The sequence below is a fragment of the Heterodontus francisci genome, chromosome 30, assembly GCF_036365525.1.
Source record: "Heterodontus francisci isolate sHetFra1 chromosome 30, sHetFra1.hap1, whole genome shotgun sequence".
Taxonomy (NCBI): Eukaryota; Metazoa; Chordata; class Chondrichthyes; order Heterodontiformes; family Heterodontidae; genus Heterodontus; species Heterodontus francisci.
In genome coordinates this window covers 4,117,239-4,131,834 of record NC_090400.1, presented here as the reverse complement: position 1 = coordinate 4,131,834, position 14,596 = coordinate 4,117,239, and the positions used below count along the sequence as shown (strand labels likewise).

Genomic DNA, 14,596 nt, shown 5'->3' with positions numbered 1-14,596 from the left:
AATTTTTTCTGGACTTCCAATCAGCTGTTCTGACTGGCAGACGCCATGTTCAGATGCTCTATCCTTTATGCATCTTGCCCTCTAACTTGTTGAAGGATTGTGCCCCATGTCATTACACCCAGACAGTTGGAGACCAGTTGTACAGCAGGCTTTAGGACCTTGCAGCTGAGCCATTTTGACAAAGTATTGTGGGCTCGGTAGTTGGATTCACAAACTTTATGTCATTGATCCTGGATTAAGTAGTTCATCAGCTGATTAACAAGTGTTAAATGGAAATTCTTACAACCGCATCACTAATCATATTGTATTGCTGAAAGCCCCAGTTTAGATATAGTACACACTTGCCATTTGTTAGCAGATCATAAATGACAAACAGGAATAGGGTTATTAACTCTTTCTTCAAACAAGAAAAGAAGCTATAAGCCACAGTGGTACTGCCTCCAGTAGCACTAACATGTATCCTCACAGACAGGCAGGGACAGTTAAAGCCCCTCCAAGTCACCCTACTCAGTCCTTGACTTAAGTCAAGAAATAGGGGAAGGAAATTGAGGATCTATGTGCCCCTGACTGGGGAGAAGTTCCTTTTAAAAATAAAAAAGAGCAGTCTAAGATCAATTTGTGAAAATGAGTAAATAATTGACAGGATGAGTGATTAGGTGAGTGGGCAGAGAATAATTTAAGTTCCTGGAATATTATTCAGTGGGTTACTGAAAACTATGCACAGCTGGGTATGGGAGTCACTCCGCAACTCTTGCAGTTGACCGACCATCACCAGATCAGCTCTGTAATGCCAAAGGATCAGACTTGGCACAACAGGTACTGGAATAAATGGCGGGGTTCTGTAATCTAAATAGGGTGTTTGATTCTAGTCACAGTCCTTTCTGAGTGTCTTGCCATCCCCTTCATAAGTGATAATGGAGATCACTACAGGCTAATTAAAACCAAAGTACCATACGTATCATTAACTGATTAAAGTGGCATCAACAAGTATCTCTCTTACAGGGGACACCAGAGAACCTTCAAGGAAGGGGATGATTGTTTAAATTGACATTTTTTTGACATCATCAACTGGCATTTATATAGCACCTTTTAATATAGTGAAACATCCAAAGGTGTTTTATAGGAGTGCTAGCAAACAAAAATTGACACGGAGACAAAAGGGATATTAGGAGAGATTTGGTTACAGAGGCAGGTTCTAAAGAGCAATTTAAAAGGAAGCGAGGGAGGTAGCGAGTCAGAGAGTTTAGGGAGGGAATTGCAGAGCTTACAGCCTCAGCAGCTGAAGACTCAGCCGCCAATAGTGAAATGATTAAAATCAGGTGAACAATAAAGGTGGGTCTCATGATGCAATCAAGCTAGCATTGTGCTAACAGGTCACAGGAGATGAGAGGGTCATGTCTCACGATCAGAGAAGATAATTTGATTAAAAATAAACTAACATTGTCCTTTAAAGAAAAGAAAATCCCAAAGTAGTTCCAAAACCGCAACGGAACCTTTGGAGCTTCCTACCTGGGAGGGGTCGTGTGACCAGCACATAACTGCGGAGAGTGATGTCAGCAGAACCTCCAGACTCCAGGGGAATGGGATGAGTGTGGAAGTGTTTGAGCATATCGAGGATGGTCTGAAACCAGAGATGCTGAACATGGCACTGGCCAGTTTCATTCAGAGAGAGGCGTAGGTGCTACATAAATTAAAAAAGAGTCTGTTACAGAATTACCTGGAAATTACATAGAATTACATAGAAATTCAGATCATGTTTATCCTCATGAGCAGTATCCTAATCCCATATCGTTGCTCTGTTCCCATATCCCTTTATCCCGTCCCTACCACACCCCTTCTCTTCAACCTCCAACTAACCTTGATCTCTGTTTCAATCCCTAACTCTGGTGGTGACTTCCACAGCCTCAAAACCCTCCGTGTAAAAAAAAACACTTCATGTTCTCCAACCTAAATCTCCTGCATTTAAACTTGTGTCTTTGTCCCTTCAAACCCTGGAAATAGTCTCTTTCTATCTACCCTGTCATATCCATTCAGAATTTTAAACACCTGTATCAGATCATCCCATAATCTCCTCCATTTGAAGAGCAGCTGATCTGAAGCCCATGGAGCTAGTTCCACTTGGCCTCTGGTAATGGTGCTGGCTCTGTTGACCTCATTGCTATGCATTCTTTCATTTCATCCAAAAATGAAATGGAGTGTTTGCTTGTGGATGAGAAGATTCCTGGAGCTCCCATGATAATTACTATTAGAATTAGAATTAGAATTAGAATATTACAGCGCAGTACAGGCCCTTCGGCCCTCGATGTTGCGCCGATCATCTGACCTACACTATTCCATTTACATCCATATGTCTATCCAATGACCACTTAAATGCCCTTAAAGTTGGCGAGTCTACTACTGTTGCAGGCAGGGCGTTCCACGCCCCTACTACTCTCTGCGTAAAGAAACTACCTCTGACATCTGTCCTATATCTTTCACCCCTCAACTTAAAGCTATGTCCCCTCGTGTTTGCCATCCTCATCCGAGGAAAAAGACTCTCACTATCCACCCTATCTAACCCTCTGATTATCTTGTATGTCTCTATTAAGTCACCTCTCCTCCTCCTTCTCTCTAACGAAAACAACCCCAAGTCCCTCAGCCTTTCCTCGTAAGACCTTCCTTCCATACCAGGCAACATCCTAGTAAATCTCCTCTGCACCCTTTCCAAAGCTTCGACATCCTTCCTATAATGCGGTGACCAGAACTGCACGCAATACTCCAGGTGCGGCCTCACCAGAGTTTTGTACAGCTGCATCATGACCCCGTGGCTCTGAAACTCGATCCCCCTACTAATAAAGGCTAACACACCATATGCCTTCTTAACAGCCCTATTAACCTGGGTAGCAACTTTCAGGGATTTATGTACCTGGATACCAAGATCTCTCTGCTCATCTACACTACCAAGAATCTTCCCATTAGCCCAGTACTCTGCATTGCTGTTACTCCTTCCAAAGTGAATCACCTCACACTTCTCCGCATTAAACTCCATTTGCCATCTCTCAGCCCAGCTCTGCAGCCTATCTATGTCCCTCTGTACCCTACAACACCCTTCGACACTATCCACAACTCCACCGACCTTCGTGTCATCCGCAAATTTACTAACCCACCCTTCTACACCCTCATCCAGGTCGTTTATAAAAATGACAAACAGCAGTGGCCCCAAAACAGAACCTTGCGGTACACCACTAGTAACTAAACTCCAGGATGAACATTTGCCATCAACCACCACCCTCTGTCTTCTTTCAGCTAGCCAATTTCTGATCCAAAGCTCTAAATCACCTTCAACCCCATACTTGCGTATTTTCTGCAATAGCCTACCGTGGGGAACCTTATCAAACGCCTTACTGAAATCCATATACACCACATCCACGGCTTTACCCTCATCCACCTGTTTGGTCACCTTCTCGAAAAACTCAATAAGGTTTGTGAGGCACGACCTACCTTTCACAAAACCGTGCTGACTATCGCATATGAACTTATTCTTTTCAAGATGATTATAAATCCTGTCTCTTATAACCTTTTCCAACATTTTACCCACAACCGAAGTAAGGCTCACAGGTCTATAATTACCAGGGCTGTCTCTACTCCCCTTCTTGAACAAGGGGACAACATTTGCTATCCTCCAGTCCTCCGGCACTACTCCTGTCGACAATGACGACTTAAAGATCAACAACAACGGCTCTGCAATCTCCTCCCTGGCTTCCCAGAGAATCCTAGGATAAATCCCATCTGGCCCAGGGGACTTATCTATTTTCACTCTTTCCAAAATTGCTAACACCTCCTCCTTGTGAATCTCAATCCCATCTAGCCTAGTAGTCTGTATCTCAGTAATCTCCTCGGCAACATTTTCTTTTTCTACTGTAAATACTGACGAAATATATTCATTTAACGCTTCCCCTATCTCCTCTGATTCCGCACACAACTTCCCACTACTATCCTTGATTGGCCCTGTTCTAACTCTTATCATTCGTTTATTCCTGATATACCTATAGAAAGCCTTAGGGTTTTCTTTGATCCTATCCGCCAAAGACTTCTCGTGTCCTCTCCTTGCTCTTCTTAGCCCTCCCTTTAGATCCTTCCTGGCTAGCTTGTAACTCTCAAGCGCCCTAACTGAGCCTTCACGTCTCATCCTAACATAAGCCGCCCTCTTCCTCTTGACAAGCGCTTCAACTTCTTGAGTAAACCACGGCTCCCTTGCTCGACAACTTCCTCCCTGCCTGACAGGTACATACTTATCAAGGACACGCATTAGCTGCTCCTTGAATAAGCTCCACATTTCGTTTGTGCCCATCCCCTGCAGTTTCCTTCCCCATCCTACACATCCTAAATCTTGCCTAATCACGTCATAATTTCCTTTCCCCCAGCTATAATTCTTGCCCTGCGGTATATACCTGTCCCTGCCCATCGCTAAGGTAAACCTAACCGAATTGTGATCACTATCGCCAAAGTGCTCACCTACATCTAAATCAAACACCTGGCCGGGTTCATTACCCAGTACCAAATCCAAAGTGGCATCGCCCCTGGTTGGCCTGTCCACATACTGTGTCAGAAAACCCTCCTGCACACACTGGACAAAAACAGACCCATCTAAAGTACTCGAACTATAGTATTTCCAGTCAATATTTGGAAAGTTAAAGTCCCCCATAACCATTACCCTGTTACTCTCGCTCCTGTCGAGAATCATCTTCGCTATCCTTTCCTCTACATCTCTGGAACTATTCGGAGGTCTATAGAAAACTCCCAACAGGGTGACCTCTCCTCTCCTGTTTCTAACCTCGGCCCATACTACCTCAGTAGACGAGTCCTCAAACGTCCTTTCTGCCGCTGTAATACTTTCCTTGATTAACAATGCCACACCCCCCCCTCTTTTACCCTCTTCTCTGTTCTTTCTGAAACATCTAAATCCCGGAACCTGCAACATCCATTCCTGCCCCTGCTCTACCCATGTCTCCGAAATGGCCACAACATTAGGATCCCAGGTACCAACCCATGCTGCAAGCTCACCCACCTTATTCCGGATGCTCCTGGCGTTGAAGTAGACACACTTTAAACCAAGTTCTTGCTTGCCAGTGCCCTCTTGCGTCCCTGTAACCTTATCCCCTACCTCACTACTCTCAACAGCCTGTACACTGGCACTGCAATTTAGGTTCCCATTCCCCTGCTGATTTAGTTTAAACCCCCCCGAAGAGCACTAACAAATCTCCCCCCCAGGATATTGGTACCCCTCTGGTTCAGGTGAAGACCATCCTGTTTGTAGAGGTCCCACCTACCCCAGAAAGAGCCCCAATTATCCAGGAAACCAAAACCCTCCCTCCTACACCATCCCTGCAGCCACGTGTTCAACTCCTCTCTCTCCCTATTCCTCTCTTCGCTAGCACGTGGCACAGGCAACAACCCAGAGATAACAACTCTGGTTGTTCTCGCTCTAAGCTTCCACCCTAGCTCCCTGAATTTCTGCCTTAAATCCCCATCTCTCTTCCTACCTATGTCGTTGGTGCCTATGTGGACCACGACTTGGGGGTGCTCCCCCTCCCCCTTAAGGATCCCAAAAACACGATCGGAGACATCACGTACCCTGGCACCTGGGAGGCAACACACCAACCGTGAGTCTCTCTCGTTCCCACAGAACCTCCTATCTGTTCCCCTAACTATGGAGTCCCCAATGACTAATGCTCTGCTCCTCTTCCCTTTTCCCTTCTGAGCAACAGGGACAGACTCTGTGCCAGAGACCTGCACCCCATTGCTTACCCCTGGTAAGTCGTCCCCCCCAACAGTATCCAAAACGGTATACCTGTTGTTGAGGGAAACGGCCACAGGGGATCCCTGCACTGCCTGCTGGTTCCCTTTCCTTCCCCTGACGGTAACCCATCTACCTACTTCTTTTACCTGAGGTGTGACTGCCTCCCTATAACTCCTGTCAATAATCCCCTCCGCCTCCCGAATGATCCGAAGTTCATCCAGCTCCAGCTCCAGTTCCCTAACGCGGTCTGCGAGGAGCTGGAGTTGGGTGCACTTCCCGCAGATGCAGTCAGCAGGGACACTCTTGGCGACCCCTACCTCCCACATTCTGCAGGAGGAACATACAACTGCCTTTACCTCCATTCCCACTATTCTAGATTCCCAATAAATCTACTGAAAAACCAAACGAAAAAAAAAGTCAAAACTTGTTCGCTTAGCAATCCGACGGACTGAAGTTTTAAATAAAAAGCTTACCTTATCAACACCCTAGAGTCCTTTTTTTTTGGTTAGAGGAGGAGGGTGGGTGGGAGACACTACACGTATAGTGTCTCGGGTACTGCCACTGCCCAAATAAATAGTTTTCCCCTACCCAGCAGTCCCCGGTCCTCCGAAACAAAAAAGGGATTAACTTGTAACTTACTGAAATTGACCGCTCAGCTGAAAGTCCGCTCCGCACCCCGTTCTATCAAGGCTGCTCCTCGCAAAAGACAAAGATTTTAAAACTGCCCAAATAAATAGTTTTCCCCTACCCAGCAGTCCCCGGTCCTCCGAAACAAAAAAGGGATTAACTTGTAACTTACTGAAATTGACCGCTCAGCTGAAAGTCCGCTCCGCACCCCGTTCTATCAAGGCTGCTCCTCGCAAAAGACAAAGATTTTAAAACTGCCCAAATAAATAGTTTTCCCCTACCCAGCAGTCCCCGGTCCTCCGAAACAAAAAAGGGATTAACTTGTAACTTACTGAAATTGACCGCTCAGCTGAAAGTCCGCTCCGCACCCCGTTCTATCAAGGCTGCTCCTCGCAAAAGACAAAGATTTTAAAACTGCCCAAATAAATAGTTTTCCCCTACCCAGCAGTCCCCGGTCCTCCGAAACAAAAAAGGGATTAACTTGTAACTTACTGAAATTGACCGCTCAGCTGAAAGTCCGCTCCGCACCCCGTTCTATCAAGTCTGTAAGAGTTCCCTTTTCATGTCCCCTTTTTTTCAGCTCCTCCTGCCATGCTGAAGTCTTGTCAATATTCCAATTGCTGCCAGCTTTCTGGTGAATTGCCAGAAGTAAATATCCAACTAACTTAGAATCCATATAAACAATAACTAGCTAGAATAACAATCTGCCAAAAAAGACACTGTAAAGGAAGTCCATAAAAATACCCCAGAACAGAACTCAGCAATAAAGAGCTGCTGTAAAGTAGACCTTTTCCAAAATGCCCAAAACACCCTGTGCTCTCAAAGTTTCATTGCAGTAGAAGCTTCCTTGAGCCCAAGGTGGGCAAAGCTAAGGCTAGGCACAGTGCAATCCCACTATGGGTCAGATCACATAGACGGACCAAATGGAAGAAGTCACTTTTATTTGCCTGATAGCTGCGTGAGATCGGAAACCAGTTTTATACATATAGTAACAACACAGCCAACATCAGCTCCATTTGAAGAGACTTGCCAACTGGAGTATCTAGCTCTGCCTCAGATTTTAATCATGGCCATGTTAAGCTTCCACAGTTTCTAACTTGTTCGGTGTTCTTGTCCTTTACCTTTGCTTTTCCCTGGAAGTTGAAGGTCAGCACATATTCCCCCGGCCGTGTCTCACTTTGGCGAATGACGAACAAGCCATGGCTCCTTGTCCCTCCAGCCAGCACCAGCTGGGCTGCTTTTATCCGTGACAGTGTACCATGGAACCAGGGGTAACTGGAAAGCAGAAGCTCAGCTTCTGTCTGATCCTCTTCATCTGCAGTTTAAAAAAAATAATCCAATTTCTACAAAAGCTGACTCTTTGCGAATGCCATGTTCAAAGGCAGAAAAGGCCTGCGTACCCTTCCAACATAAACACTGTACCATGGCCCAGTTATTAGGAGCAATGCTTGAAATCTTGCCTGTGGAGATTTGCAGAAGATGTGGGCTCCACAAAATGGATCAGGTGGCCACTTGGCCAGAGTAAGCTCATCCTGCCTGGAAGACCCTACACGTCCCTCATCCTGGCATCCAGAAGTTTCTCAAATGGATCAGGAGTGTTGCCTCCACCAACCTACCCAGAAGACCATTCCATGTGTTGACGCTCTGGGGAGGATTTTATGCTGTCCTCCACGGAGAGTGTGGAGGCGCGGAGAGCATTTAATCAGGCGGGGTGATGGCCGGGTGGAAACCCCGTCAACTTCCCATCTCCACCCCAATTATGCCCGTGGACAGCCTTCTCGTCTGCCACCAATTGAAGCCCGTAAGTGGGCAATTAATGTCCAATTAAGGGCTTCATCTCACCTCTGCCGGTATTAGCCCAGCAACGGTTGGGCTTGTCGCCACACGGAGAGCACAACAACCAAACGCCTACAGGTTGCTTGCCGGCTCCTTGTGGTGGGGGGGGGGGGGGTGGTCCCTTGTTAAAAGGCACTTCATGCTGAGAGCCACCCTTCTGCCCTTGCTGCTGACCCTCCTACACCCTCCCCGCCTGCCCCTGCGAACTGCACCCCGCAAAACGTCTCCTGCCAAGACTCAACTGTGGCTTGGGTCCTTCGACGATCCTTGGTTACCAGAGTATGCATTACTGCAGCAGTCACCACCTCCTTGATGGTGCTGCCCAGTAGAAGAGCTGCCAGTCTCTGATTGGCCAGCAGCTCTCAGTAGGTGGGACTTCCGTCACCGGGGTCCTTAATCCCATGGAAGGCCTGCTACTGTCCACCTAGTGCTTAATTGGCACATAATGCAGCAGGCCTTCCCTACAGGAGGCGACACAGGTCTCTCTCTGGCTCTTCAGCCAGTGGTTGAGACCCCCGTCGCCGACATAAAATCCCCAAATGTGTGAAGGAGACCTTCGCCTTTTACCACTGTAACCTTAATGTCAGCTTGTCCTACGTTCACACACTACAGTTACCAACGCTCCAGGATTATCCAGGAGCCTGGTGCCAGCCCAGGACATCTTTACGTTTTATATTTCCCGTAGCAGCTCCTCCCACCTCAAACCTCATGCTGTCACCATGTGCTGCATTAGAGAAGTCTCCAACTAGGTGACGTTAACCCTCCACACATCTGGAGGCAGCGCAACAGTCCGGGGGGCACGGGGGAGAGAGGGAGACTGGGGAATGAGACAGGGAAGAGAGAGGAAGACTGGGAACAAGAGCTCGGGTGGGAAGAGAGGGAGAAGGAGACTACGGAATGGGGTCTCGGGGGAATTGGAGAGCGTGAAGGAGTCAGTGGAATGGGGACTCAAGGCCCCAGAAGGAAGGTTGGCTTGAGTGTCAGGATCAGCATTTCCCCCAGAGCTGGCAGCAGCAGCAGCAGAAGGTGGTGAGTGGGAGTGGCACTGAGAGAGCAGCAGCCAGTAAAAGGGCTGGGTGAAACCCAGAGACCTCATTGTGGGGAAACAGTGAAAGATTGTTCTCATTGGTGGGTGAATGGGGAAGAACAAGATGGAAAACAAAGCTTCTCATTAGAGGAAGCAAGGGGGAGAGGAAGAGGAAGGTTCTTGAACTGAGATCTATTAGACCATGGATACCTCACCACATGTGGCTATTGAGGAAGAGAATAAAAGTCTATTTAAAAAGGGATGGATATATATTTGTAAAGGAGTAATATAAAAAGATAATTGTTGGGGGAAGGGATGGGATTCCAGGAGAGAGCAGCAACACCAGGGGCTGAATAGCCTCCTCCTGTGCTGTAATTTCGATCATTCTGTGTAAACCCCCTTTATTAAGTCCGAGCTCAGTGAGTGGTTTAGAAATGTTGGTGCTGAGCTGAGTTTAGAACGATGTTCCCTGTGAGAAGTGACAAAACACTGATCCCACTGCGCTTTGTGTGATCTCTCGGGTTGGTCTGTACCAGCCGGTTATGATGTTTGAAGTTCAGGTACAGATGAGCTCGGACTGAGGCTTCCAGTTCAGAGTCGTCACCTGCACTTGGAACCAGAGCCCAAAGCAGAGTCCGAGGAGATAGGGAGAGGCACTCATTAAAGAGGCTGCAGGGCATTTTTGTGGCTAGCACTTCAACTAACGCCCCCTCCTGTCAGTGACCAGCTGTGTTGGAGTAAACAGTGTTTATGTCAATTTCAAACATTATTTATAGGGATACCCACTATTTCATTGTCATGGTCACTGGAGCCGTGAAGAGGACCTCTGAAACACATTGGGAGACTTTCTGGGACACTTTATCAAGACTCCAACACACAAGCAACATTTATCCTGGAAATTTTCCTGAGGACTTCAGTTAAAAGAGTGAGTGCTGTGTTTATTGGACATCTGTAGGAGTCACCAGAAGAAAGGGAGGGCTTGGTCATGGGCATATTGCGAGGGGTCCCCCTTGATTTGGATGAGGAATGGGAGGAGGAGATGAGGCCAGGGAGAGCAGCACCAGCAGCTGCAGGAGGGGGCTCCAGATTCATGGTGAATTGCTGCAAGCTCCACAATCTGACCATCATAAGAAACCAGCTGTTACCACCAGCAACTGTGGCAGAGGGTCGAACTCAGAAGCAACAAAAGGTGAAGGGACGGAGAGAGAAAGAGAGAGAGGAGGATGAGGTGATGTACTTTTCCCCTGTGGGTAGAGGAGATCCCTCCTCCTCTCGACCTCCAGTGCTGCATCCAAGAATCTGTGCACCCTCTCCCCAGGTCCCAAGCCATCCTGAAAGGTGCACTGTGTTTCAGCCAGTGCATATACGACTACATAAAAATTGTATCCAATCAGCACCTGAGTGCTAAATGAGCAGGTGTCAGTTTTTGCGCCTCCAGGCAAGTTTAAATCATGGCAATCACTAATTAGTTCCAAAATTGCTTGCTAAAACCAGACTTTTAAGCAGGCTTGTCTTATTAGCAGAGCATTCACTTATGGTCTGTTTTCACTCTTTCACCAAAATAACACAACGCAGAATTTAAAGGAAGAAAATACAAGGTAGAGGAAAGAAGGAGCTGTCACTGGCACTGCCCCAGGCAGTGTATACAGCTGTCTGAGGAACTCAACCACTTAACGTCCACTGAAACCTAACATCCCATCTCAACATGTAGAGAGAAAACATAGATGATGAAATCAGTTTAATGAATCGTCGAGCTTTTAGCTTGCCACCACTACTGGCGAGAGTCCCTAGAATTAACTCACTGATTCTCAGTGCAATAGATATCAGCAGATATTCAATGGTTTGTTTCCCAGCACCTGTGAAGATGTATGACTCAGGTGTCGCTGTCTTACCTGCAGAGGATGTAGCACTTGGAGTTTCCGAATGCAAAGTCTGCAGGAAGTTTTCCAGAGGGACGTGTGCGAGAGGCTCCGGCACCTGCAGTTCCTTCGGTCTGATGTGCAAGGCAGTGACAGCAGAATCAGGATTAGAACACATCTTATCTGGGACTTGGGTAACACCTAAGGCAGTGAAGATAGCATGAAGTTAGTGCGTTCAATGTGCCCCAGCCTAGAATCAACCAATACTTCTCATGCACTTTAAACTGATCCCTAGGAATTACTATTGGCCCTCAGCTTAGAACCTACTTTTGAGGGATCTGGGGTTCCATGTGCATAGGGAAGGTGACCGGACATATTGAGAGAGTAGTTAGCAAAGCATATAGGATCTTGGGCTTCATAATTAGAAGTATTGAGTATAAAGCACGGAAGTTATGCTGAAATTGTATAAAGTATCTAATCAGACTACAACTAGAGTATTGCATCTAGTTCTGGTCACCGCATTTTAGGAAGGATGTGAGGGTCCTTGAGAGAGTGCAGAGGAGACTTACCAGAATGGCTCGAAGAATGAGGAATTTTAGTTACAAGGTTAGCTTGGAGAAGCTGGGATTGTTCTCCCTGGAACAAAGGAGATTGAGTGGAGACTTGATAGCGATGTACAAGATTATGACAGGTTTAGATAAGGCCGACAAAGAAAAGCTGTTCCCATTAGCTGATGGTACAAAGACTAGGGAACACAGAGATAAGGTTTTGGGCAAGATGTCCAGAAAAAACTTTTTTTTTCACACGGCGAACCCCTGGAACTCATTGGCTATGAAGATGGAAGTGGAGACAATGAATGATTTCAAAAGGAAATTGGATGGGCACTTGAGGGAAATAAACTTGCAGGGTTACGGGGATAGAGAGGAGAAATCGGACTGACTGGATTGCTCTACAGAGAGCTGGCATGGACTCGATGGGTTGAATGGTCTCCTTCTGTGCTGTAATGACTCTATATGACTAGTCAGTTTGTCATGGGTAGTAGTAAAAAGATGGAATTGCTACTAAAGGAGAAAATCAACAAGCATCAAGGGCAAAAAATTTGCCTACTCCCATTTTTGAGTGCGGGGGGTCACGATTTGCAACCTGCCCATGCCTGCTGAGGCAGGCAGCACACAAACATTGTGCCGACCCCTCCTTCCAATCATGTTGGCGTGCAGCACAGGATGACCCACACTGATGTCTGGCTGCACACACAATAGGGGGCCTAATAGTGTGCAGGGCTAGCACATGTTGCAGCCAGCCTACAGCTCTTAAAGGCCATCTGTTCCTCTTAAAGGGAAGCTACACTGAACCACAGGAAGCTGCGGCTGAATGCTATTGCTGCAAGTCGATTGTTCACTAGATTGATTCCAGAGATGAGGGGTTTGTCTTATGAAGAGAGATTGAGCAGTTTAGGCCTTTACTGTCTAGAGTTTAAAAGAATGAGAGGAGATCTAATTGAGGTATATAAGATGATTAAGGGGATTGACAAAGTAGATGTAGAGAGGATGTTTCCTCTTGTGGGGCAATCTAGAATGAGAGGTCATAGTCTTAGGATGAGGGATAGCAGAATTAAAACCGAGATGAGGAGAAATTACTTCTCTCAAAGGGTCGTGAGTCTGTGGAATTCACTACTTCAGAGTGCGGTGGATGCTGGGACATTGAGTAAATTTGAGGAGATAGACAGATTTTTAATTAGTAAAGGACTGAAGGGTTATGGAGAACAGGCAGGAAAGTGGAGTTGAGGCTGAGATGAGATCAGCCATGATCGTATTGAATGGCGGAGCAGGCTCGAGGGGCTCAATTACCTATTCCTGCTCCTAGTTCTTATGTTCTTATGTAAGTCTACACAAAAGGGAAATGGAAGACCAGGGCAGAGAGAGGGATCCCTGGGTTATCAATGCGGCGCTGGAGGTATTAGTCATGGACAGAAAGAGAGAAGCCATGTTTCCACTGGGGGCCAGAAGGGAATGGGAGAAGGTGGTAAGGAAGGTCAATGCCTGGAGTCTGGCCCCAAGATGTTTAATGACCTCACACGAGTGGCCAGGGTTTGTGAATGCATCTTCACATAACATCTCCCACCCTCCACACCAGCAACCTCTCACCCAACAGCACTCCCTGGCACTGAGGACTCGGGCCTAACATCCAGATACTCCACATCTACCAGTGCTGCCAGCCTCAAACCCACCTCTCAAAGTCTCCAGCTATTCAGCTATGGTAGGCACATCACCCAAACACAGCGCAACACATTGACTGACATTCTTCCCTTTCTCTCACAGGACAAAGTGGCCCATAGCAAGAGGGAGCAGCAGAGAAGTGGCAGGGCCAGGCTCACCTTCATTCAGTGAGCCAGACAGAGGGAACAATGCTCCACGTCATGGGTCCAGCTGTGACAGAGCCCCTACCAGCCAGCATCCTCGAGACCATTACAGGATGATGGTATGTCCCTGCCTTATGTCCCTTCTCAACTCCCAGCTCACCCTCATCCTGAGATCTGGCATGAAGAGCAAACTGCTGATGGTGTGACAATGGACCTCTTGCTTTGCAACCCACCCACCCCCATCTCTCACCCCAACCCTCCACTTCTGATTTTCTGCTTTCAGATGTCCAGTAACTAAACAAAGTTTAGAGGGGATGTGCGAAGCAAGTTTTTTTTTTTACAGAGGGTGGTGAGTGCCTGGAACTTGCTGCCAGGGGAGGTGGTGGAAGCAGATAAGATAGCGACGTTTAAGAGACATCTTGACAAATACATGAATAGGAAGGGAATAGAGGGATACGGACCCCAGAAGTGCAGAAGGTGTTAGTTTAGGCAGGCATCAAGATCAGCGCAGGCTTGGAGGGCCGAATGGCCTGTTCCTGTGCTGTACTGTTCTTTGTTCTTTTAACTGTTGCCTTCCCAGCAACAGCACACCCAGGAGGAAGCACAAGAGCTTCTAAAGACCCCTGATGAAGAAGCACTGTTACGTGATCTGACAGTTGCTGCCATCAGCCTAGACAATGAGACTGTGTGTACCTTACAGGGTAGTATAGAGTTGGAATCAGCACATGATCAAGTGGACTGCAACCAGGCCAGGGAAATAGGACAGTTCATGTGCCTGCCCATTGGAGGGTGGGATCAGAGGACTCAGCTGAGGAGTTCAATGGGGTAGTGTACAGGAGAACGCTGATGGGCATGCACACAGAGATGCTTGGTGCATTGGCAAATTTGCCACTGACAAGGAGCTTGGAGGAGTCTGGCTCCAACATGGCATAGAACTTTATGTAGAGCTTGTAGCCCATCATTTCCAGCATGAAAGTGGTGATCAACTCCATGACAGCACTAGAGCACCCAACCGTGATGCAGCATCTGTTTTATATTTAAGCAGTAAGGTTTACTGTATTACCAATGTTTAAATTGGTGTCGTAAGTGCTGGGATGGAGAACCATTAA

General features: G+C 47.1%; 1 protein-coding gene across 5 annotated transcripts in view; it reads right to left on the bottom strand.

Annotated features, from left to right (window-relative positions):
- LOC137346548 (SH2B adapter protein 2-like) overlaps positions 1–14,596 on the bottom strand; it is a 249,717-nt gene that overhangs the window by 31,463 nt on the left and 203,658 nt on the right. For 4 of the 5 annotated variants that reach the window (XM_068010037.1, XM_068010034.1, XM_068010036.1 and 1 more), the window contains 3 exons: positions 11,162–11,329; positions 7,528–7,721; positions 1,510–1,681 (listed from right to left, as the gene is read on the bottom strand). In XM_068010037.1, the coding sequence (XP_067866138.1) occupies positions 1,510–1,681; positions 7,528–7,721; positions 11,162–11,329 (534 nt within the window). Of the gene's footprint in view, positions 1–1,509; positions 1,682–6,904; positions 7,038–7,527; positions 7,722–11,161; positions 11,330–14,596 lie in introns of those variants that run through there. The other variant, XM_068010038.1, reaches the window with a different exon arrangement.